General features: G+C 62.5%; 2 protein-coding genes across 3 annotated transcripts; both read left to right on the top strand.

The window, feature by feature from the left end:
* Positions 1–318: 318 nt before the first annotated feature.
* Positions 319–8338, top strand: ZNF346 (zinc finger protein 346). The gene is made up of 7 exons (XM_032197221.1): positions 319–379; positions 466–569; positions 936–1031; positions 2028–2178; positions 2992–3231; positions 5745–5838; positions 7187–8338. The coding sequence occupies exons 1-7, from the start codon at positions 319–321 to the stop codon at positions 7290–7292; spliced, it is 852 nt and encodes a 283-aa protein (XP_032053112.1). The 3' UTR covers positions 7293–8338.
* A 6319-nt stretch (positions 8339–14657) lies between these two features.
* FGFR4 (fibroblast growth factor receptor 4) lies at positions 14658–20165 on the top strand. 2 transcript variants are annotated; one of them, XM_032196845.1, is made up of 17 exons: positions 14658–14739; positions 15668–15937; positions 16016–16105; positions 16181–16347; positions 16446–16569; positions 16791–16981; positions 17086–17224; positions 17325–17518; positions 17693–17838; positions 17943–18064; positions 18175–18285; positions 18395–18585; positions 18786–18908; positions 18993–19063; positions 19251–19388; positions 19463–19568; positions 19653–20165. In XM_032196845.1, the coding sequence occupies exons 1-17, from the start codon at positions 14658–14660 to the stop codon at positions 19797–19799; spliced, it is 2412 nt and encodes an 803-aa protein (XP_032052736.1). In that variant the 3' UTR covers positions 19800–20165. The 2 variants fall into 2 exon arrangements, with proteins under 2 accessions (XP_032052736.1, XP_032052738.1); XM_032196847.1 differs by lacking the exon at positions 15668–15937.
* The last annotated feature ends 846 nt before the right edge of the window (positions 20166–21011 follow it).

Here is a 21011-nt window from a genome sequence, read left to right as displayed (position 1 = left end):
GACTGATTTCAACAGGAAATAAACATCGAGGCACAGCGTGGCTTCGTTCTGCGCAGCCCACCCCGCCGCAGGATGCTTCAAGCGCCGCTCCCGCTCCTCACCGCCCCTCCTGCACGGTTCTAACGGCGCCGCTCAGCCCCCGCGGGGCCCACACCGGGCCGCCTCCCCCCCGCTGCCCACAACCAACATGGCGGCCGCGGCCTCCCTCCGCCAGCACGTGACGGCACGGGGAGCCACCTCCCCCCCCTCCCTCCGCTGCGCCGTTGCTAGGAGCGCGGAGATCTCGCGAGAGCTGCTGTGGCGGCGGCGGCGGCCAAGATGGCGGACGGGGCGGGTAGCAACGGGGACGCCGCGGCGCTGCCGGTGGGCAGGGAGGCAGGTGAGGGGAGCGGGGGCAGGGCGGGGGCACCGGGACGGGGCCGGGACCCGGCCCGGAGCGAGCTGACAGCGCTTGTGTGCCGGCAGTGGAGCGGCTGATCCGGGAGAACGGGCACATCTTCACCGAGGCGCAGTGCAAGGTGTGCAGCGCGCTGCTCATCTCCGAGTCGCAGAGGTTGGCGCATTACCAGGTGAGCCGGGCCGTGTCCCGCTGTACTGGGCTGTACTGGGCCATACAGGGCCATAACGGGCTGTGCCGGGCAGTACCGGGTCGTACTGGGCTGCTCTGGCCATAACAGGCCGTGTCCTGCTGTACTGGGCCATACCCATCTGTACCAGGCCATACCAGGCCATATCACACTGTACCGGGCCATAACAGGCAGTACCAGGCCGTGTCCCACTGTACTGGACCGTACTGGGCCATGTCCCACTGTACCGGGTCATAGCGGGCTGTATCGGGCCATACTGGGACATATCCCGCTGTACTGGGCCGTACTGGGCCATGTCCCACAGTACCAGGCTGTTCCAGGCCGCCCCAGCCGCTTTCTGCCCCGCAGAGCAAGAAGCACGCCAACAAGGTGCGGCGCTACCTGTCCATCCACGGCGAGGAGGAGCTGGCACCCGGCAAGAGGATGAAGGTGGACGCCAAGCAGGTGAGGCAACGCGCCCAGCCCGGCGGGTTCATGACACTGGGTCTCAGCTAAACGCTGCCAAGTGACCCCTGTGCCTGTGTGAGCGATGGGAGAAAGGGGTCCTGGGAAGGGCTCTGTGCTGCTGTGGCTGTGCCTTGTCGCGGTGAGTATGGTTCCCATTGCCTCATTCACTTAAGGGAACGCCCACTGCCTTGTACTGAAAGTCTCCCTGTGAACTACGTGAAAAAAAAAAAACAGGGTAAAGCAACTAGGAGCAGCAAATTCATGAATAACAAAGTCAGGAGTTTCATCACACCTGCGTAATGTTTAATTTAATTAGAAGTAGTTTCAGGGTTCACAACTCGCCGGACTTCCCTTTCTGGCACAACTCTGTTTTTATTTGTTTCAGTTTCTTCAGCCAGTGGTTGGAGCCTGTTGGTCAGCGAGAGGAGCACATTCCACCCTGCCATCTGTCTGCCCCATGACTCATTTGGGAAACAGATTCTGCTTTTATGATTGCTTCAGCTTTAATCCCTAACCCTCAAACATTTGTAGCGGGGGTGGAGGGGGGGGATAAAGGAGGATGCCTTCACACATAGTGTTAGGCTTAGGAATGACTGCTGCTGCCTGCTCAGCCAGCATCATGTTGCCGATGACCCAGCTGATAGTGGTGTTTGTGTTGCGTGGCTCACACCTCGTGGGGAGCAGAAGGCTGGCTGATCCATTCTGGCAGTCCCACAGTTAACCTTGTCCTCAACCCACGCAGGCCAGGACAGCCCCTCTGCCTAGAGCGGTTCACTAAGATGACAAAGAAATCCAAAGCAGGAATGCTGTCCGGTCAGTGAGTGCTGCACCATGGAACTCTTGTTCAGTCAGATTTCCAACCTCACATCTCAGTGTCTCCATTTATTTTGTTTTCTTAAATGCCTCAGCGCTCTTTCTTGTGACAAGAAGGCTGAGCAAGGTGCTCTCCAGAGGTGCCTTCCAGCCTCAGCCGTTCTGTGGTTCTGTGTGCAGGAGAGCAAGCAGGAAGGCAGCAACGGGGAGGACAGGAACAAGTGCTGCCCCATCTGTAACATGACCTTCTCCTCTCCGGCGGTGGCGACGTCTCACTACCTGGGGAAGACACACGCCAAGAACGTGAAGCAGCAGTCCCCCAAAGCAGAAGGTATGACTGCAGTGCCTTCACTTGTAACGTGCCAGCTGGAAAGTGCTGCACGCAGTGAGTCTGCACTGGGAAGTGTCGTTGGACACCAGGTGTGAGCCGTTTTGGGCATTTGCCTGTGAAGGAGGCAAGCCAGCAGCACACCTCCAGAGACTGCTGCCTCTCAGCAGCTTGCTTGGTAGGCTGGCATTGACTAAAAGCAGCATGTTTGGGGTGTTTTTTTATTTCTTGTTTGGGTGAAGTGAAGCTTTCAGCAGTTGTACACATCCCTGCGTGTAAGGAATGGGCCAGAGCTGCTTGCCAGGGAAAGCTGTAGAAATACCTGTCATGGGATGTGATGCTTGCTAAAAGCTCGCAGCAACCTGAGTGACCAGTGAAACGCCTGTAAGGTGAACTGGGCAGGGCCGCTCGGGTGTAAAGTACAGCTTCTGTGGCTCAGGGGCTTCTGAGCTGCAGATGGCTGGGGGCTGGGGATGTGTAGCTGGGAAATTTGGAGCTGTGCTCGTCCCAAGGGTGGCTGGAGATGGGAGCAGTCTGATGCACGCCTGCCACTTGGGTGTGAGAGGAGCTATCGGGTGTTTAGGAAGCTTCTCCCTGGTGTTCAGTCCCCTTACTGGGATTTGTCTTAGCATGCACCAGGAGCATGAAGGGAAGAGGTAGGGGTGACATCAATTTGTCCAGAGTTCTTATGTTCTCTGACTTGGTTTGCTTTTGGGGTCTGTTTGTTTGTTTAATGCATGTTTTAGGGAACTAAAATGACTTTTTATTTTGCATCTGAGTTCTGTGACTGACCACAAGTTTGGCTTCACCCTGCAGAAGTAACACCCCCACAGAAACATCCTGCTGCCCTCCCCACCTCTGCCGCGTCTCCTAACGAAGAGAACAAGGACATTACTGACCCCGACAAGTTCTGTACCCTCTGCCACGCCACGTTCAACAACCCCCTTATGGCAAAACAGCATTACGTAGGCAAGAAGCACAGAAAGCAAGAGACCAAACACAAGCTGATGGCACACTACGGCCGAACTCCTGATGCACCGGCGGCGTCCTTTATGGGTGAGTTCTCAGCAAGCAGGCGAATAAAGAATTGCAGGGCAGGGTGGGAGAGCAGCACTGCGTGTCTGACAGGTCTCTGCATGAGAGCCCGTGTGGAGGGAGCAGGGAGAATTGCTCGTGGTCTCGCAGGATCTTGATGATGCACCGGAAGATGGATTTGGTTGACAGCGTAACCCCCTGGCAGCAGGAGAGGTTTTAGGCTGTAGCTGCTTGTGGCAAGCTCTGGGTTGTGTTCTTGCGATGTTGTCTAATCGGGTACGTGGCCTTTTTATTCTCTGTGCGGATAATCCAGGGATTTTGGCCAGTGCTGTTTCTAGCTAGGTGGATTGCATCCAAAATGGAAAGATAAAAGTGGCATTTGATGCTTAAAAACTGCCTTCAGAGGGGACTAGCCAAAGAAGGAAGAAATAGGTTTTACTGCACCTGCTGCTTCAAAGCACATGAAAGCCAGAGAGATTTCTCCCTGAATGCTTTCTGCCTCTGTGTGGGCACTTCATCTGATGAACTAATGCAACTCTCCAGAGCAAGCAGGAATGTGGAAAAAATTGAGCTATTAAGGAGGAATTTTAGGCAGACAGTTGAAACTCATTTGGTTTATGTTCTGTTCCCTGTGAGTACTCCTGCCTGCTGAAAGCCTTGGAGCCCAGGGAAAGCATCAGGAGCTCGCAGCAAACTCCCTTGTCCCTCCCAGCAGCCTTCCGTCGGAGCAGGAAGTCTAGCACCTGCCGGATGCTTCAAGTAAATGATAAGCAGACAGATCACCTTAAAATCTTCTTGAAGAGCTTCTTTCTCTGTCATAAAACGCCCGTAAGCAGAAGATTAATTACTCTAATTCTTTGTGGGCCACTTTTAGCTACTGGTAGCACTTAGGAGAAATGAGGCTCTATTATCCAAGTAATATTCTCTCCCACATCATGTAGTCGTGTGGGAGATGGAAAAGGTGCCTCGCATCTTGTGTTATTCAGCTGCTCTTTACCTAATTAATGGGGCCTGATCAATGGTTCTGTTTAATTGTGACTCAGGCTCGGGAGCCCCGGCCCAGGCTGGGTAAGCGGGCAGTGCTGTTGGCTGTGTGATCGACGTCCTCCATGAAGTCCTCACAAAACCAGTGTCTCCATCCACACCTCCGTGGCACTTCAGCTGTTCCAGGCGAGGTTTCCAAGCCGTAGCTGTAACGTGAGGCTGCTCTGATGTGATGGGCTGCAGTCAGGGACGTGTTTCCCTGTCTCTGCTAACAGCCACACCAAGCTGGCGCGCCGGCACAGTTCTTCCCAGAACAAGCCTCTTGTTCTTCTCTTATAGAATTGAGCTCAGATGCTGGCCTGTACTTTTGTTAAGACTTTTTTTTTTTTTTTTCTGAGCACTTGCTGTCCCTAAACGTGGCCTTGTTGGGATCAGAGTGGCAGCAGGTGAAGATGTGTCCTTCGCAGTGCAACACCCAGATGGGCAGATACCCATCTGCCTGAATCCCTCTGGGAGCCATCAGCACAGGGTGCGGGGGCACGGTGTGAAGTGCTCAGCACACACCTCATCGTCAGGCTTTTAACAGAGAGATCTCCACCTGGATGGAGCAGGAAGGTGGGCGTGAGGGCGTTGTGTCCCTTGGTGATGCTGCTCTGCACCCCTAGGGTGAACATCCCCGTTCCCCTTAGGGAAGTGTTTTCTTTGTGAGGCTCCAAGGCAAAGCCCTTCTCAGGAGAGCCTGAGTTCAGGAGCACTTCATGCCCTGGGGACAAGTGCCAGGATTTTCCCCTCTCACAGGCTTCCGTGGTGAACTCTGCTGCCATGTTTGCTCGTTTGCTATCTGCAACCTCCAGAATTTTGTGTAACGTGACAACTCCAGCTGGGATCAAAGCCATTGATCTGTCTGGTACAACTATTGTTGGAGACTTTTTTTTTTCCAGTTAACTGATACACCGGCTGTAACTAAACTGCTTGCGGACAGGGTTCAATATTCTCAACTGGCAGCGCAGCAAGGCTTAGCAGAATGCTGCATTGTGGAACCTGATATTGTGTATAATCTCCTCTGGCTGCTTTTGTGTTCTTGTTATTATTATTGAAACGTGTCGAGCTTACAAATTAAGTGTCTCTTGTTTTCTGTGATGAGACAAACAGATCAGGAGAAGTGGGCATTTGGGAAAGAAAAAAAAAGTGGAGTTGGAGTTGCAGAGGCAGCATAATGGCAGGGTTGGTCTCCTAATGCTGCATTTTCACCTCATCTGATAGTGTGAACTGGTTGTAGGAAAGGTGTGTTTGTTTTTGGAGATAACAAACCCGGGTTCTGCCCGGGGAAGGCCTGCAGGCTTAGTGCTTCCCTCCTATCACCAACCAGGGCCCGACCGGTATCTGGTGGGGTACCTGGGTTCTGTGACCTCCCTGTCTGCTCAGGCCATTGATTTGCTACTTGTCTTTGTTTAGCAGCCGGTTGAGACATCAAGTGATCCATCATCTTGTTCCTACCTCGGGCACTGAGTTGTTGGCTAGCTGTGTGTTAACACTGCTGTCTGTTTCAGCCGGGAAGGGGTACCCCTGCAACACCTGTAACATAGTGCTGAACTCCATAGAGCAGTACCAGGCTCACATCAGTGGCTTCAAACACAAGAACCAGTAAGTAACTTTCCCCTCCAGTGTGCTTCCACCCTTGTTGAAACAATGCTTTAGATATAACCTAAACAATGCTTTAGATCTAACCTAAATACAGTTTTGTGTGTGTATTTCAAGCTGACTCACAAGCAGACCGATACAATTTGTGCAAGCTTGTGCTGTTTGTCGTGAAGCCAGCTAACTAGTGGAGGTTTGCATCCCCTCTGCCTCTTCAGCAGCTCCCCCTGCAGACAGCTCGGGGATGCTGCTGGAGTAGAAGCGTCCTTCAGTGGTGGTTGGTTCTCAGTGGTTCATGGATCTTTGCAGCGAACACATCCAGCCTGACACATGTTAAACGCCATTTCTGTAAGAACCAAGATTTTAGTTTAGTTGAAGACTGGCTTAGTGGAGATCCACTTGCCATTCTAATCTTAGAGTTGCTTTTTTAAAATCTGGCGTGTAGTCAGCATGCTCCAGAAACCCGGGCTATATTGCTGAACTCATTCTACAGCTGGTAAGTTTAAATAGTGGCATCCCCTGAAAACTACTCATCTCTAAAATTTAGGCTGCTAGACAGATGATTAATACCAAATGTACTTGCTCTGGACACTGGCAAAGTTCTGCTCTCTAATTTCAGTGCCTTACCTTAAAGAGGGTCAGTAATGGACCCCTCTTGGTTGGACAGCTTCTTAAAGACAGAGGCGTTAGGAAGCCCTACCTGAAGTGATAGACTCCTAGCTAGATTTCCCAGAGGGGCTAGGAGGAAAACTGGGATCTTTTGTTGTGTGTCTGTGGAATAACAGCCCCATTGCACCCTGTCTGTGGAGTAATTGATTGGAAGACATACATGTAAGCTCTGCCTGTCCCCCTCTGAAAGTTTCATCTCTTGGACAGCGCAGCAGGATCAGTGAATGGCAAACACATAGCCTGAATTTGTCCTGTTGTATGAAAAAACCCTGAAGGTGTTCCCCATGCACAGGCATAGCCGTTCCCTTTAAGGACATGGACATTGTTCCAGTTTTTCCAGCCAAACAGCTCCCTTTCAGAAAGCTGCTTCTGGATTTAGCTGCTAAATGCTGTTCCAGGCCAGTTTCTGCAGGCTGAAAAGAGCCAGGATACTTGCCTTGTAGTGGAAGCACTTAACGGTCCTTGAGCTGTGCACTAGCTAATTCTGCCCTGCTAAAGGTGTCTGTTTACACACAGAGTAAGGAAGCACTTGGAAGCTTTTCTGGCAAGTGGCTGACTTGTCTGTAGTAGGTTGTTACTCCGCTGACAGCCGTGCTTGCCGAGCAGTGATGGCAGCTGACAGATTTGAGTGACTGACGTTGTTTCCTTTCCCTTTTCTCTTCCCTTTGCTCCGCTGGACGTGCAGGATGCCAGGAGCAGTGCCGGTTGTAGGACCGTTCCCCCCCCAGCAGTACGTCCGGGAAGAGTCGACTGCCCCGGGAGGCTACAGCTACTTCAGCCAAGACTTCTAGAGCGAGCTGCAGCACTGCTCTCGGCGTTGTGTTGGTGGCCCAAGAACGCACGTCCTTTGCCAGCCCACAATGGTTTCATTATCCCTCTGGATAAGCAAAGCCCTACCCTCCTGTATGCACCCGTTGAGCAGAACGGGGACTGAATCTGTCCGAAAAAGGATCCAGCTGGAAGAGACTTGGTAGACAGCAAATACTTCACTCCCTTAGAGTAGTTTTCATTGTGTAATTGCTTCCTGTGAAGGTGGGTGCGGTGTGCGAGGAAGTGTGTATCTGGTATAAGGAGGGGCTGGCAACAGGCTGGCAACGGCCACCTCCTCCCTCACCAGAGCAAGCGGCGGGTTCCTGCACCTGGAAGGCCAGCAGCCCGCGCTCGGAGGCGGCTTTTGCTGGAGGAGAACTCCTAGATCGCAGCAAGCAGCGCTCACGCGGCACGGATGGGGACGCTGTGCAGGCTGCCTGGCTTCTTACAGGCCCCAAATGAGAAGTGGCAGCGCAGCATCCATCCTGCCTGCTCCGGGCAGGTTTCTGTGCAGATTTTCCTGAGCCACCGATTGCCGTTGGAGCCTTTCGCAGCACTGCAGCCGTCGGTTCTGGAGCTCTGTTGTCTCGGTGTCTAACAAGTCGTCACGATCGCTGGTGTACAGCTTGCTGCTGGTGGGAGTGGGGGCTGAGAGAGGAGCGGGAGCTCTTGGCTCTGCAGGCAGCTCAGCCCTCTGCTCCGAGGATTTCCACGTGGAAGGAAGGAACTGTTTAGCCTGGTTTCCTATGGAAACAGGTGTATGTGATGATTCACCGTGTGTGTCTTTACCCCCTGTAACTTAAACAAATTGCAGCCCAACTTGGCGCTGGTGGCGATCTCCAAGGTCTGAATGTGATCAGCAGGTGAAGGGTGAGCAGAGCGAGTTCGCTTCACGTGCAGGCCCTGACAGAGTTTAAGTGCAGCATTTTCCCTACTGCCAGCAAAATATTATGGGAAAAGAGAATTTTAAGGAAAAAAAAAAAAAAAGAGGAAACGAATCTAGATACAATAGAAGACCGTAGTATAACTTGGTCAAATTGTTAGCTGACTAAAAAACTACAAATCCCCTGGAAACCTGCCCTTGTTAGTCCTTCCTTAGACACTCCTTGCCCGAGCCCTCTCCTCAAAGCTCTTACGTACTCGTCCCAGCCTGGAGAGGGGCTGTTCTGTATTTCAAACCCGGGAGTTCAGGCTGATGGTCCCTTCGTGGTGCTAATGTACTAGATCTGTTAGAAAAGCCCCCGGCAGGAAGGGCAGGCATCTGAGACTGTTGTGCGTTTTGGGTGAGTTCTTTAGATGTTTTGTCCTTGAGCTAAGGCATTGTCTGTGCTCCGCCAGCCCACCACGAGAGCCGTGTGTGTCGGGCTGGCCTCGTGTTCGCTGCCAGCGCTCCGAGTCAGACACTCCACGGCTTCATCCCAGCGTCGGTGCCTCTGAGGAGCTGAAACTTTGCTGGCCCGTGGCAAACACCCTGCTGCTGTCCTTCCCTGGGGCAGAAGGACGGGGATCTGGCCCCTCTTGGGGCTCGGCGGGGCTGGCAGAGCAGGGTGGGCTGAGCGGAGCCGCAGCAGCTGCAGTGGGGCAGGCTGGGGCCCTGCGCTCCCCGCGCTGCGTTCCAGGGGGAGCAGCTGCCGCCCTCGCGAGGCCGAGAGCCAGGCCGTGCAGGCATTTCCAAAATCCAGCGTGCGCTGGGCAGGTTAAGCAAGGAGAGAGCTGGCTGCTGATCTCTGCCTTCCCCTCCCCGCTCCAGGCTGTGCACGAGCTTTGTTCGCCTTCGCCCTGCGCAGGATCTGCCACCTCCCCTTAGGACAGGCTCCTGCTGGTCTGGGTTCGCCTTCCTGACGTTTTCCACTCTTGTTCTACCGCTGAGGTCTGACCTTCGCCTCCTGCTCGTCAGGGAGGCTCTTCTAAACCTCACAGGCCGATCAACGAGCAGAAAACTGAGCTGAAGGAAGCGTTGTGCGCCGGGTGGCACTGGGTGGCCTCCAACGCCGATCTCCGCTGCTTAGCCCTCGCCTCGCCGTGTGAGTGCAGGTGCCTGCTGGCTGTGCTGTGCGCTGACACCACGAGGGATCCATTTCCAGCACTGCCCAGCCCGGTGTGTCACTGCACTGTGTGCCGACAGTTTTGCCTCCCCCTGTACACGATGTTTATGTATCTGCTGTTTCCCCGAGGTGAAGCTCTCCAAATAGAGTGTTTATTCCTACTGCTGGGTGCTGTCTCTCTGCAATAACCCTTCCTGGTTTGGTTTGGTTTGCCATGTTTCAGCCCACAGGACGTGCACCCCTTTCAAATACTCGTTAGGGGCAGGAGGTTTGTGTTCCCAGCCGCCCTCCTCAAGGCTCTGCTGTCACCCCAAGGCCCCTGAGGTCTGCACAGAGCCGGTAGGTGCCTTCCTCTGCGCTGCTCTGGCAAGTCAGCGTGGCCTGGAGCACACCAGTGCCACCGAGGGGAGGACAGGACAGTCTGGCCCCGGAGCCTGCTGGCACTGCTGCAGGCTGCTGTGCTGCCTGTGTTGAAAACATCCGTCCCAGGCAGGGGGCACGGGGCTTTTTCCAACCCTCCCGTGGCAGCACAGGAGCAGGGCGATGGCAGAGCCTCCTGCCTCTGCACCCCTCAGTGCAGAGAGCTGTGCTCGCTGCCCTGACACAGCCCCCAGAGCTGAGGCAGCCCCAGGACTGCTGCTCAGCACCCCGGGGCATGCCGGGGGCACAGCAGCACACCCTTCAGCTGCACCCCCTGCCCTACGGTGTCCCCAGGCACGGCGCGGGCCTCGTGCTGGCGCTGTCCCCAGCCCTGGGGCAGCACAGGGAGGGACGGGCTGCGTCTGCCTGCTGCAGGGCACGGCTCGGCTGTGCCGGGGCGGCGTGGCGGCAGCTGCCAGCTTGTCCCTCGCTGACCCCGTCCCCTCCTGGCAGCAGGGACGTGGTGTTTCTCGCCGCTCCCGGCCCTCCCGTGGGTGCAGGCGCTCCCCGAGGCAGGTGCAGGGTAGGAGGAGGACGTGGGGCTGCCTCTGTCCCGTTCCCATGCTCTGATCCTTGAAGCAGAGAGGTGCCAAAATCACAGGTGTCCCTCCCCTGCTGGGTGCACGCTGCCCCTCAGGCTGCTCCGGGGGGGCCCGCAGCCCCCAGCTGGTGGCTGCACTCAGCCAGCTGTGCCTCCCTCTGCCTCCATCCTGCTGCCAGGGCTGGCTGCCACGCTCCAGCCCCCCCTTCCACCCTGCAGCACCCGGGGGCACCCTGCGGCACGAGGGGCCGGCAGCTGGGCCCAGAGCCCTCTGTGCGCCGGGGGAAGCGGAGCCCAGGGCGCACCCGTTCCCCCCTCACACCGCTGCTGCCGCCAGCGTGCCTCCCGCCCGGGGCCCCTGCGGGCAGCACCTGGCTGTGCCGGGGCTCCGGCTGCCCGCCACGGGCCGAGCCCAAGCGCCTTCCGTGCTGGCAGGCAGCATCAGGGCACGGAGCCACCCCGGCCACATCCCCGCGGAAGCGCCGCCGTCCCCCGCCTGTGCCCGAGCCAGCTCCTTGGAGCCGGCCGGTCTGCGCAGCCCGCTCGGCCCCCGGCACGGCGCGTGGGGCTGGAACCCCGATCCCCCCCTCACCGGGGGGTGTAGGGGGGAACACAGCCCCCCGGTCTGCAGCCCTAACCGCTGCCCTCCCTCGTGGCCCCGCTGTCTCCAGCAAGTAAATCAGGTGCAGATGTGGAGGCTGGGCCGGGCGCCTGCTTGCCATTAGGGGCTGGGAGCGTGGGGGTGGCCCTGCTGCTGCCTCGTGGCACCCCGCCGTGGCCGTGCTGCTCGTGGGGTGAGCGTCCCGTGCCTCGCGGGGGGCAGAGCTGGTGGGAAGAGCCCTCCCCGTGGGAGCTGGAGGCCTGGTTTGCTCAGCCCGTGGATGGGCAGTGGTGCCCAGCCTGGTGCCTGGGGTCTGCAGCGTGCTGCACCCATCCCTGTGCCTGGCACGGCTGCGCCCTGTGCTGCGGGGTGCTCCCTGCTCACCCCGGCAGGGACACGGTGCCCGATGCTGTGGGTGCTGCTGTGCCACGCTGGGGGCTCAGCGGGGGCACCACGTCCCTCCCCGGCAGCCCCTGCGCTGGGCCCCGCGTTCTCACCTCCCCAAAGGGAGCAGCGGGTTCATGTTTGCCGAGTTGTGCCTGGTTAAACCTTAACCGGGCCGGGTTGCTCCATCAGTCCCTCCCTGCGGGAGATAAGGATCAGCAGGATCCCAGCGGGACCGTGCTCGGCTCCTGCTGCGGGGTGGGCAGAGGGATGTGGGGGAGCGGAGGGATGCGGCCGGGCTGGGCACGGGGGCTGAGCTCCCATCCTGGCCCCCATGCTGCAGGGCTGGGACCTGATGTCCTGCATCGCCGTGGCCAGCAGCAGCGAGGTGGCTCCTGGCAAGGCTGGAGCAGGACCTGGCCCCACCAGAGCGCCCTGCCTGGCTGGGCTGATAAGAGGCTGCGGGTTGTGGCCGGGGCTGTAGGGCTGCCGTGTGCCGGGGCCAGCAGGGCTGGAGGGAGCGGGGAGCACCGGGCCTGGGGCTGGCGTGCGCCCGCCGTGTGCTCGCACGGCCCCAATCCCTCGGCATCCCGACCCCATGCGCATACGGGGTGCTGGGAGCGGGGAGCCTGCGCCCCAAACAACGGCCGTTCAGGAGAGGCCAAGAGAAACTTCCAGGAGGAAAGAGCCCCCCGGGCTCCGGCCCCCCCAGGAGCCACCGGCCGCGCGCGCTCATGCTGGCCGCAGGTGCGACCGCAGCAGGAACGGCGGCGAGCGCTGGGGCCAGGCACAAGGGGCGGCTGTGTTCCCGCAGCCCCGGCTGCCTTCCAAGAGCAATATTGTTGGCACCAGGCAGGCTCCCTGCGCCGGCAGCGCATACACGGGCCTTTCATGAGGGGAGCAGGGATGATTTACTGCCTGGAGGAAGGGGCAGGGGTGGGAGGATGGAGCCCCCTGCGCCCAGCCCCTCGTGCGTGCTCGCTGCCGCGGGGCCCCGCACATGAGCGAGGCCGTGGGTCTGGCTCGGTGCAGGCAAACAGCAAACATCGCCGCCTCTCCTTGGTTGGGTTTGGGGCAGAGCGGGTCCCCCTGCCCCATCTGCACCATGCCCACCTCTGGGCACCCCCTCCCCGGTCACCCTGCCATGTCAAGGCTCCCACACTGCAGCAAGGTGCCCGGGGGGGACACGTGCCCCTTGTGGTGCTGCAGCTGACGGGAGCAGCCCGGGGAGCAAAGGGGGGCGCAGGGGCAGGGCTGCCCCCATGGCACGGGGAGCCGGCGCTGGCACAATCCCCCCTTGTTGAGCTGCTGGCGTGGCGGAGGCCGTGGCGGTGCTGCCGGAGGCGGGCGGCAGGCGGTGGGCCGTGCTGCCGTGAAGGGCTTTTTGTTTGCCTTCAGTTGCTGTTATAAATCAAGCGAGGCAGCCCGAGCCCCCAGCCCCGCAGCAGGGAGGGGAGCAGCTCCCTGCAGCCCCCAGCCCGTGCCCCCACCGCCCAGTCTCTGCGGGGATGCCCAGCATGGCACGGGGCGAGCTGCCAGCGCGGGTCCCCTCATCCTGCTCCTGTCTGCCCATCCTGCTCCGTCCCCACTGCAGGCACCTGGACGGGGTTTAGGGTCTCTGTGCCCATCCCATGGGCTCCCAGCTCTCCTCTGGCATTCCCAGCGCTGGGAATGATCCCCTCCCACGCTCGCCCCGATCTCCCCTGGGGCTCCAGGGTTTCGTGCATCCATCCACTGGGCTTTGCTGCACCCCAGCACCCAGCCCTGCCCCGAGCTGGCCCTGCCGGCTCCGCTTCGCCGAGGATTTCCATGTTCTCCCCGTTCGGATGCGGTTTCGGTTCGAATCGAGCCGAACCCAACATTTTTCCCGTGTTTCCGGCACGCCGCGAGCTCTGCACAGGCGGCTGCTGCCCCGTGAAATCGATGTTCCCGTCCGCTCCGCGTGCTGGCAGGAATGCACCGCGCCGAACAGCTGCTGGGGGCCGCGGGGGCCTCTCCGTGCTCCTCTGCGCCCCGGGGTGGGGGCAGCACCCTGGGGTGGGTGACACCGCAGGTGACGGTGGCACCGCGCAGCCCTCGTGTGACACCGCCTCGTGCCACACTCGCTGCTCCCATGTGCCGGAGCCGTGCCCTGGCCTCGTGGCCCCGTGGGATGGGGATGACGGGGGGTGACATGGGGGGGACGGGGGTGGCTGTGAACCCCGCTGCCTGCAGGAGGGCTCCGGGGATTGGGGACCGGGTCCCCGTTACCGGCCGGGGATGGAGGAGGCGGCCGGGGGTTGTCCTCGGTGCCCGTGGTGCCCCCCGGGGGTCCCCGGGCGTGCAGCGGGGGGGTCCGGGAGGTGTTTATGGGCCGGATTAGGGCCGCCCGGGTCCCGGCTCGCAGCCCCGCGGTGTTTTTACGACGGGGCCTGATGGGCTCCTAATGGGGGTCACGCACGGCCGCTTTATGGCCCCGGCAGCGATAAGGCGGCGGCTAATTGCGGCGGCACCAATTAGCCGGCGGGTGCGCTGCCCCGCTGCCGGGAACGGCGCCCGGCAACGCTCGGGCTCGGTCCCGGGCTCGGGCTCGGTCCCGGGGGCGGGGCGGGGGTCGGGGCCGCCCGCGGCGCGGTGTAACCCGAGCGCCGCCCTACAAAGTGCCCGCGCCCGCGGCGGCGGCAGAGCGCGGCCAAGGCGGCGGCGGAGCCAGCTCCAGGCCGGGGGCCGCCATGGGGACGGGGCGCTGAGCCCGGCACGGCTCGGTACGGCTCGGTACAGCACGGTACGGCTCGGTACGGGTCGCTACGGCACGGCCCCGGAGGCGGCGGCGGCGGCGGACTTTGCCCCGGTCCTCCCCGCACCGCGCGGGCGGCTCCGCCGAGGGAGCCGCGCACCGCCGGTAACGCCGCGACCCCCTCCCGCGACCCCCCCATCCCTCCCCCGAGCCCCCACCCCATCCATCCCCATCCCTCCCGCGACCCCCCATCCCTCCCCACCGCCCCCATCCCTCCCCGCCGCCCCGTCCGCGGGGCGCTGAGCCCGGGACCTCTCCCCGCGCCCCCCGGTGCTGCCGTCCCCTCCCCGTCCCCCCCCCGGGTTAAGGCTACGGGCAGGATCCCCCCACCTTCTCCCAGTCCCCCCCGGGTCCCCAAACCCCCGCAAGGTCCCCAAACCCCCGCAGGGTCCCTGTCCCCTTCCCCACGCCGTCCCGCGCCCCGCTCCATCGTGCCGTCGGGGCTCCGCGCAGCCGCCCCGTCCCGTCCCGTCCCATCCCTCCCCGTCCCGTCCCGGGTCCGGGCGCGTCCCGGCTCCCCCCGGGGGCGCGCAGCCCCCTCCTGACCGCGCTGCCGCTGCCTTGCAGGAGGCCGGGAAGATGCGGCCGCTCTGGCACGTCCTGGCCGGGCTGCTGCTGGCGGCTCGGCCCGCCGCCTCCCGCCGAGGGGCGATGGAGACAGGTATGGGGCTGGAGGGGGGGGATTTGGGATTTGGGCTCGGCAGAGCGGGCTTTGGGGTTGGGCACCCCGCCGAGCCCCCCGCTCTGCTCATCCCACCGCTGGTGGGCTCAAATGGGTGCGAGAGCGGCAAGGAGGCACCTTGCACCAGTGTGGCTGGGGTGGGATTTTCAGCCAGGCTGGGGGGTCCCTGGGTCGGGGACGCTGCTTTCCGTGGTCTTTGCTTGTTGGCTCGGTGTTGGTTCGGTCCCCAAGGCCCACGGCGTGCGGGCAGCCCGGTGGCGTGCCCGGGGTTGGTGCAGCAGTTGCTGAGCGGTCGGGTCTTTCCTTTCTGGCCGTGCACACGTGTGCTGACAGCCGCAGCGCTCGGGGCTCGGGGACGTTGCACGGGACCTGCAGACAGGGGCTGCGGGGCTGCTGCGCTCGGAGCTGTGGGGTTTTGGGTCCCAGCATCTCCTGCAGCCACGACGGAGCCGTCACCGCAGCGCTGCTCCGATGGTGTGCAGGGACAGCAAGGGCTGGCTGCGCTGGGGTCTGCTCCAGGTTTAGAATGGAACAAATAATTATTTGGTGCTGGCTTTTCCAGCAGCCCTGTGGGGAGGGTGGCCGGGAGGGTTTGATGCTGAGGGCACCCGCTCCTTTCTCATCCCCAGTGAGGCAGGATGGGCTCGGGCACCCTGCTCCTGCAGGAGTGTCCCCTCCGAAAGGAGGGTGGCATTGTGTGGCCTTGGACAGGGACACGCCGGTGCCAGGCAGCCGCTGGGGAAGCCTCGTCCCCGTGCCTGAGGGCAGAGTCCAGCCCTCGCCCGTGTCTGTGGCCGGGCACCGGGCCACGTCGTGCCGTGTGCTCCCGGCGGGTGCGTGGCGGGGCCGTGCTGTCGGGGGGGTGAGCAGCGTGCCTGGCGCTCAGCGCGTCTCTGCTGGGCTGCAGAGCTGTTCGAGAGCCCCTTGCTGGAGTCGGAGGAGGAACATCTCCTGCTGGACCCAGGCAACGTGCTGAAGCTGTACTGCGACGCCAACCACAGCGGTGCCAGCGTGGTCTGGTACAAGGAGTCCAGGCCACTGGTCCCGGGGGGCCGCGTCCATCTCCAGCAGAGCTCGTTGGAGATCTCCGAGGTCGCCTATGAGGACTCGGGGCTCTACGTGTGCCGGGCCCGGGGCACCGGGGAGATCCTGCGCAACTTCACCATCTCCGTCGTGGGTGAGCGCCCAGGGCGGTGCCGGGGGGAGCGTGCTCCTGCGGACGGGGGCATCCCTCACAACCTGCCTCCCCCCGCAGACTCGCTGGCGTCGGGCGATGACGATGAAGACAGCGATGGGGACGGCCCCCACGGAGACCGCGGCGAGGAGCCCGTCTACGTGCACAGAGGTGAGTGGTGCCCCGGGCAGGGCCGTGGCGCTGTGCCGTGTGCCCCGTCCCACGGCACGCCACGTGTGTCCCCAGCGCCGTACTGGACCCACCCGCACCGGATGGACAAGAAGCTGTACGCCGTCCCCGCGGGGAACACCGTCAAGTTTCGCTGCCCGGCCTCGGGCAGCCCCAGCCCCAGCATCCGCTGGTTCAAGAACGGGCGCGAGTTCCGGGGGGAGCACCGCATCGGGGGCATCCGGGTGAGGTCCCCATAACCCCCCCCCCCTCCCGGTATCCCGTTCAGCAGCAGCTCCGTAGCACTGACCCCGTTCCTCCCCACTTTGTCTCCCCGCTGCAGCTCCGGCACCAGCACTGGAGCCTGGTCATGGAGAGCGTGGTGCCCTCCGACCGTGGCAACTACACCTGCCTGGTGGAGAACAGGTTCGGGAGCATCCGCTACAGCTACCTGCTGGACGTGCTGGGTGAGGGCTCTGGCCAGCGGGGTGCCTGGGAATGGGGTGGGGGAGCCTGTGCTCGGCTCCTCTCTGAGCACCCTTTGCACCCAAGGGATGTGGGGACGAGGCAGCAGCTGGGGTCACCGCAGGTCCCTGGGGGTTCACAGAGGGTGGGGAGGCAGTGGTGTGACCCCGCTGTGGGTTCTGCGGGCCACACGGGTGATGTTTTTCTGCTGTCCTGGTTGCAGAGAGGTCCCCGCACCGGCCCATCCTGCAGGCAGGGCTCCCCGCCAACACCACGGCCCTGGTGGGCAGCGACGTGGAGTTCTTCTGCAAGGTGTACAGCGACGCCCAGCCCCACATCCAGTGGCTGAAGCACATCGAGGTGAACGGCAGCAGCTACGGCCCCGATGGGGTGCCCTACGTGCAAGTGCTCAAGGTAGCGGCCGGGCCCCGCGGTGCTGCCCCCAAAGGGGTGACGAGGGGCGCACAGAGCCCGTCCCCCCCGGGGGGGATGCTCAGGGTCCTTCGCTCTGCCGGCAGACCGCGGATATCAACAGCTCGGAGGTGGAGGTGCTGTACCTGCGCAACGTCTCCATGGAGGACGCGGGCGAGTACACCTGCCTGGCGGGGAACTCCATCGGCCTCTCCTACCAGTCGGCCTGGCTCACCGTGCTCCCAGGTAGGGCCAGGGGGGCCGGGGAGCACCACCAGGCTGGTCGGGGCTGGGGGCGGCCCTGGGTGCTGCAGGGACTGCAGGATGATGCCTCCTCTCCCTCCAGAAGAGGAGCTGGTGCGGGAAGCCGAGCCCCCCGAGGCCAAGTACACGGATATCATCATCTACACGTCGGGCTCGCTGGCCGTGGCCATGGCCATCATCATCGTGGTGCTGTGCCGGATGCAGACGCAGTCGAGCAAGCAGCCCCTGGAGCCCATGGCGGTCCACAAGCTCTCCAAATTCCCGCTCATCCGGCAGGTGAGGGCCGAGCTGGAGCCCTGGGGGGACCTCGGTGGCCGACTGGCTCCGCTGCTGCCACCTGCCCCTGTCACCTCCTACCCTCCTGATGGCCTCGGCACGAGCCCTGCTCTTGGGGCCATCATCCCAAGCACGAGGCCGGGCAGCTGAGGTCCTCCTGTGCTCTCTCCGCAGTTCTCCCTGGACTCCAGCTCCTCCGGGAAGTCCAGCACGTCCCTGATGCGCGTCACTCGCCTCTCCTCCAGCTGTGCCCCCATGCTGGCGGGGGTCGTGGAGCTGGACCTGCCCCTCGACTCCAAGTGGGAGTTCCCCCGGGACAAGTACGGAGCCGCGCGGCGCTGGGGAGGGCTGGGGCTGGCGGTGCCAGCGCTGTGGCTCCGCGCTGACCCCGGCTCCGACTCACGGCTCTGCTTCTCCCCGCCAGGCTGGTGCTGGGCAAGCCCCTGGGAGAGGGCTGCTTCGGCCAGGTGGTGCGGGCAGAGGCGTACGGCATCGACAGGGAGCGGCCGGACAGAGCCGTCACCGTGGCTGTGAAGATGCTCAAAGGTAAGGAAGGGAAAGTTCCCTGCCCTGCAGCACCCCGGGCACAGGGGCTGTGTTGGTGACAGGCTGTGGCACCACACTGGCTGGCACGGTGACACAGCCCCTGCCCCCAGACAACGCCACCGACAAGGACCTGGCTGACCTCATCTCCGAGATGGAGATGATGAAGCTGATGGACAAGCACAAGAACATCATCAACCTCCTGGGCGTCTGCACGCAGGACGGTGAGGGGGGCGCGGGGAAGGCTGGGCTTCAGGGGACAGTGGCAGGACGGGGTCTGGGGGCAGCGGTACAGGGACAAGGAGGGCTGAGCGGAGCCTTTGCCCTTCCCAGGGCCGCTGTACGTGATCGTGGAGTTCGCAGCCAAGGGCAACCTGCGTGAGTACCTCCGCGCCCGGCGCCCTCCCACGCCCGACTACACCTTCGACATCACGGCGCTGCCCGAGGAGCAGCTCTCCTTCAAGGACCTGGTGTCCTGCGTCTACCAGGTGGCCCGCGGCATGGAGTACCTGGAGTCCAAGCGGGTAGGGCCGGCACAGCCTGCGAGGGGTGCCGAAAAGAGCAGGGCGGGAGGGATGACACCCCCAGCCCTGGGGGTGACGGTGCCATAGGGGGGCTGGTGGTGCTTTGGGGTGCTGTGGGGGGTCGGGATGTGCCAGGGGGGACTCGCTGAGGTTTGGCTGCCCTCTCACATCTCCTGCGGGTGCTGTTTCCCTCCTGGCAGTGCATCCACCGCGACCTGGCTGCCCGCAACGTGCTGGTCACAGCAGAGAGCGTGATGAAAATCGCCGACTTCGGCTTGGCCAGGGACGTCCACGACATCGACTACTACAAGAAAACCAGCAACGTGAGTGGGGGGAGCCCAGGAGAGGGGCAGGGCGAGGGCTGGGGGGTGCCGGACCCCGTCTCAGCAGAGGGTTTGTTCCTGCAGGGCCGCCTGCCCGTGAAGTGGATGGCACCAGAGGCTCTGTTTGACCGCGTCTACACCCACCAGAGCGACGTGTGAGTCCTGGGGCCCCAGGGCTGCCGCGGGGTGTGGGCTGAGGCAGCCCCGTGGGGCTGTGTGTGTGTGCTGGAGGGTCCCCATCCTTAGGACAAGGGGTGCTCCGGGGGGGTGGCACCATCCCGGTGGCAGCCGGACCCCTCCTGCAGGGCTGTGTCTGACCCCCCTTGCCCTGTGTGCTCCCAGGTGGTCTTTTGGGATCCTGATGTGGGAGATCTTCACCCTGGGCGGCTCCCCCTACCCCGGCATCCCCGTGGAGGAGCTCTTCAAGCTGCTGAAGGAAGGGCACCGCATGGACCGGCCGTCCAACTGCACCCACGAGCTGTGAGTAGGGGCCAGGGGAGGGGGGCGGGCAGGGGGAGCTGTTGCCCCCTCCCCTAACGCTGCCCGGCCCCCAGGTACATGCTGATGCGGGAGTGCTGGCACGCCGTGCCCTCGCAGCGCCCCACCTTCAAGCAGCTGGTGGAGGGGCTGGACAAGATCCTGGCGGCCGTCTCGGAGGAGGTGGGTGACGATGAGGATGGTGTGCATGGTGGTGGTGGTGGCGGTGGCGGGGCGGGCGGTGACGGCACGGTGTGTCCCCTGCAGTACCTGGACCTCTCCATGCCCTTCGAGCAGTACTCGCCCTCCTGCGAGGACACCACCAGCACCTGCTCCTCGGACGACTCCGTCTTCACCCACGACCCGCTGCCGCTCGCTCCCTGCCTCTTCACCTACCCCAGCGTGAGGACTTAAGGGCAGGGCAGGGCAGGGCGATGCCGCGCAGCGGATCCAGGCAGGGCTGTTCCCTGCTGCACCCAGCGTCAGCAGCGCAGGGGGTGCCCCCCTCCCCGGGGAACGGGCTTTTTTCCCCCCCATTTCTGCACAAAGCCTCCAGTCCTGGCCGGGTCCCAGCAATGCAGGGCTGAGCGAGCCTCTGCCTGGTGGGGAGGGGCAGGGGGGGCACTGCACCACGGTGCCCCCGGGGTGCCGGGCTGTGTCCAGGGTTTGGATGGAAGCGTCTCCTGGCGGGGGCCCCGCTGCCTGCCTCTGTACATAGCCATAGAGATGAATATTTATGTACGTGAAATATCGACCTGATAAATTATTTTTTTTGGAATAGACCCTGCTGCTGCAGTTTCTGGGCTGCTCCCAGGGGCGAGGAGGGCCGGGGGAGGACGCGCGCTGCCCGGGGGGCAGTGCCACAGGTGCAGGAAGCGGCGTCCCCACTCCTGTGCCTCCAGCCCCGCTCCGGCACAAAGCGCTGCTGCATCTGTTCCCCATTAGCCACTGTTGCGCTAAGCCACCGTGAACTCCGCTACCAGCATCGCCCTGAAACTGATCCACCAACTGCTGCCGGCTCCCAGGCTGGGAAAGAGCCCCCGGCCCGGCACGCTGGGGACCCCCCCCCTCCCCACCTGGGCCAGCCCCGGGACACCAGATAAAAGTGAGTTACGGGCTCTGCGCTGCCTTCTCCTCACCCCAGCGCCCCTGCGAGCGAGGTTTGGGGGCTTCAGCCCCAGGCCCTGCTCTCTGCTGCTTGCTTTGCCCCACAGCACCCAGCTCGGCTCTGCAGGGAGCGGGGGCTGCAGCTGTCTCGCCCCCTCCTGCCAGCCCGCTCCCTGGGTCTAGGGTTTCACCTCGTCTCCTCCGCTCCGGCAAGGGCTGGGCTTTGCAGGGCCGTTAGCCCCGGGATCTGGTTTCCTTCCCCAGCTCCCAGCTGCAGGGGCAGCTCCAGGGGTGGGGAGCAGCCCCCCCCCAGCCTGCAAGGTGGCTCTCGGGGAGCGGTGGGGACGTGTGGGGCAGGAGCTGGGGGCTCGGTACAGATGGAAAGTGGTCCCTTCATCTCGCCCCTGCTGCGCTGGGGTGCAGCCACCTTTTGGCAAGCTCCTGGGGCCGTTCCTGGGTGGCAGAGCCTGCCCTGCCCCATACCTGCTTGTAGGGCTGCCCCAAGGCCCCCTCCTCGTG

Source organism: Aythya fuligula, chromosome 14 (assembly GCF_009819795.1).
Source record: "Aythya fuligula isolate bAytFul2 chromosome 14, bAytFul2.pri, whole genome shotgun sequence".
NCBI classification, from domain to species: Eukaryota; Metazoa; Chordata; class Aves; order Anseriformes; family Anatidae; genus Aythya; species Aythya fuligula.
Note: the sequence above shows the minus strand (reverse complement) of the source record. Positions and strands in the feature narration are given on the sequence as shown.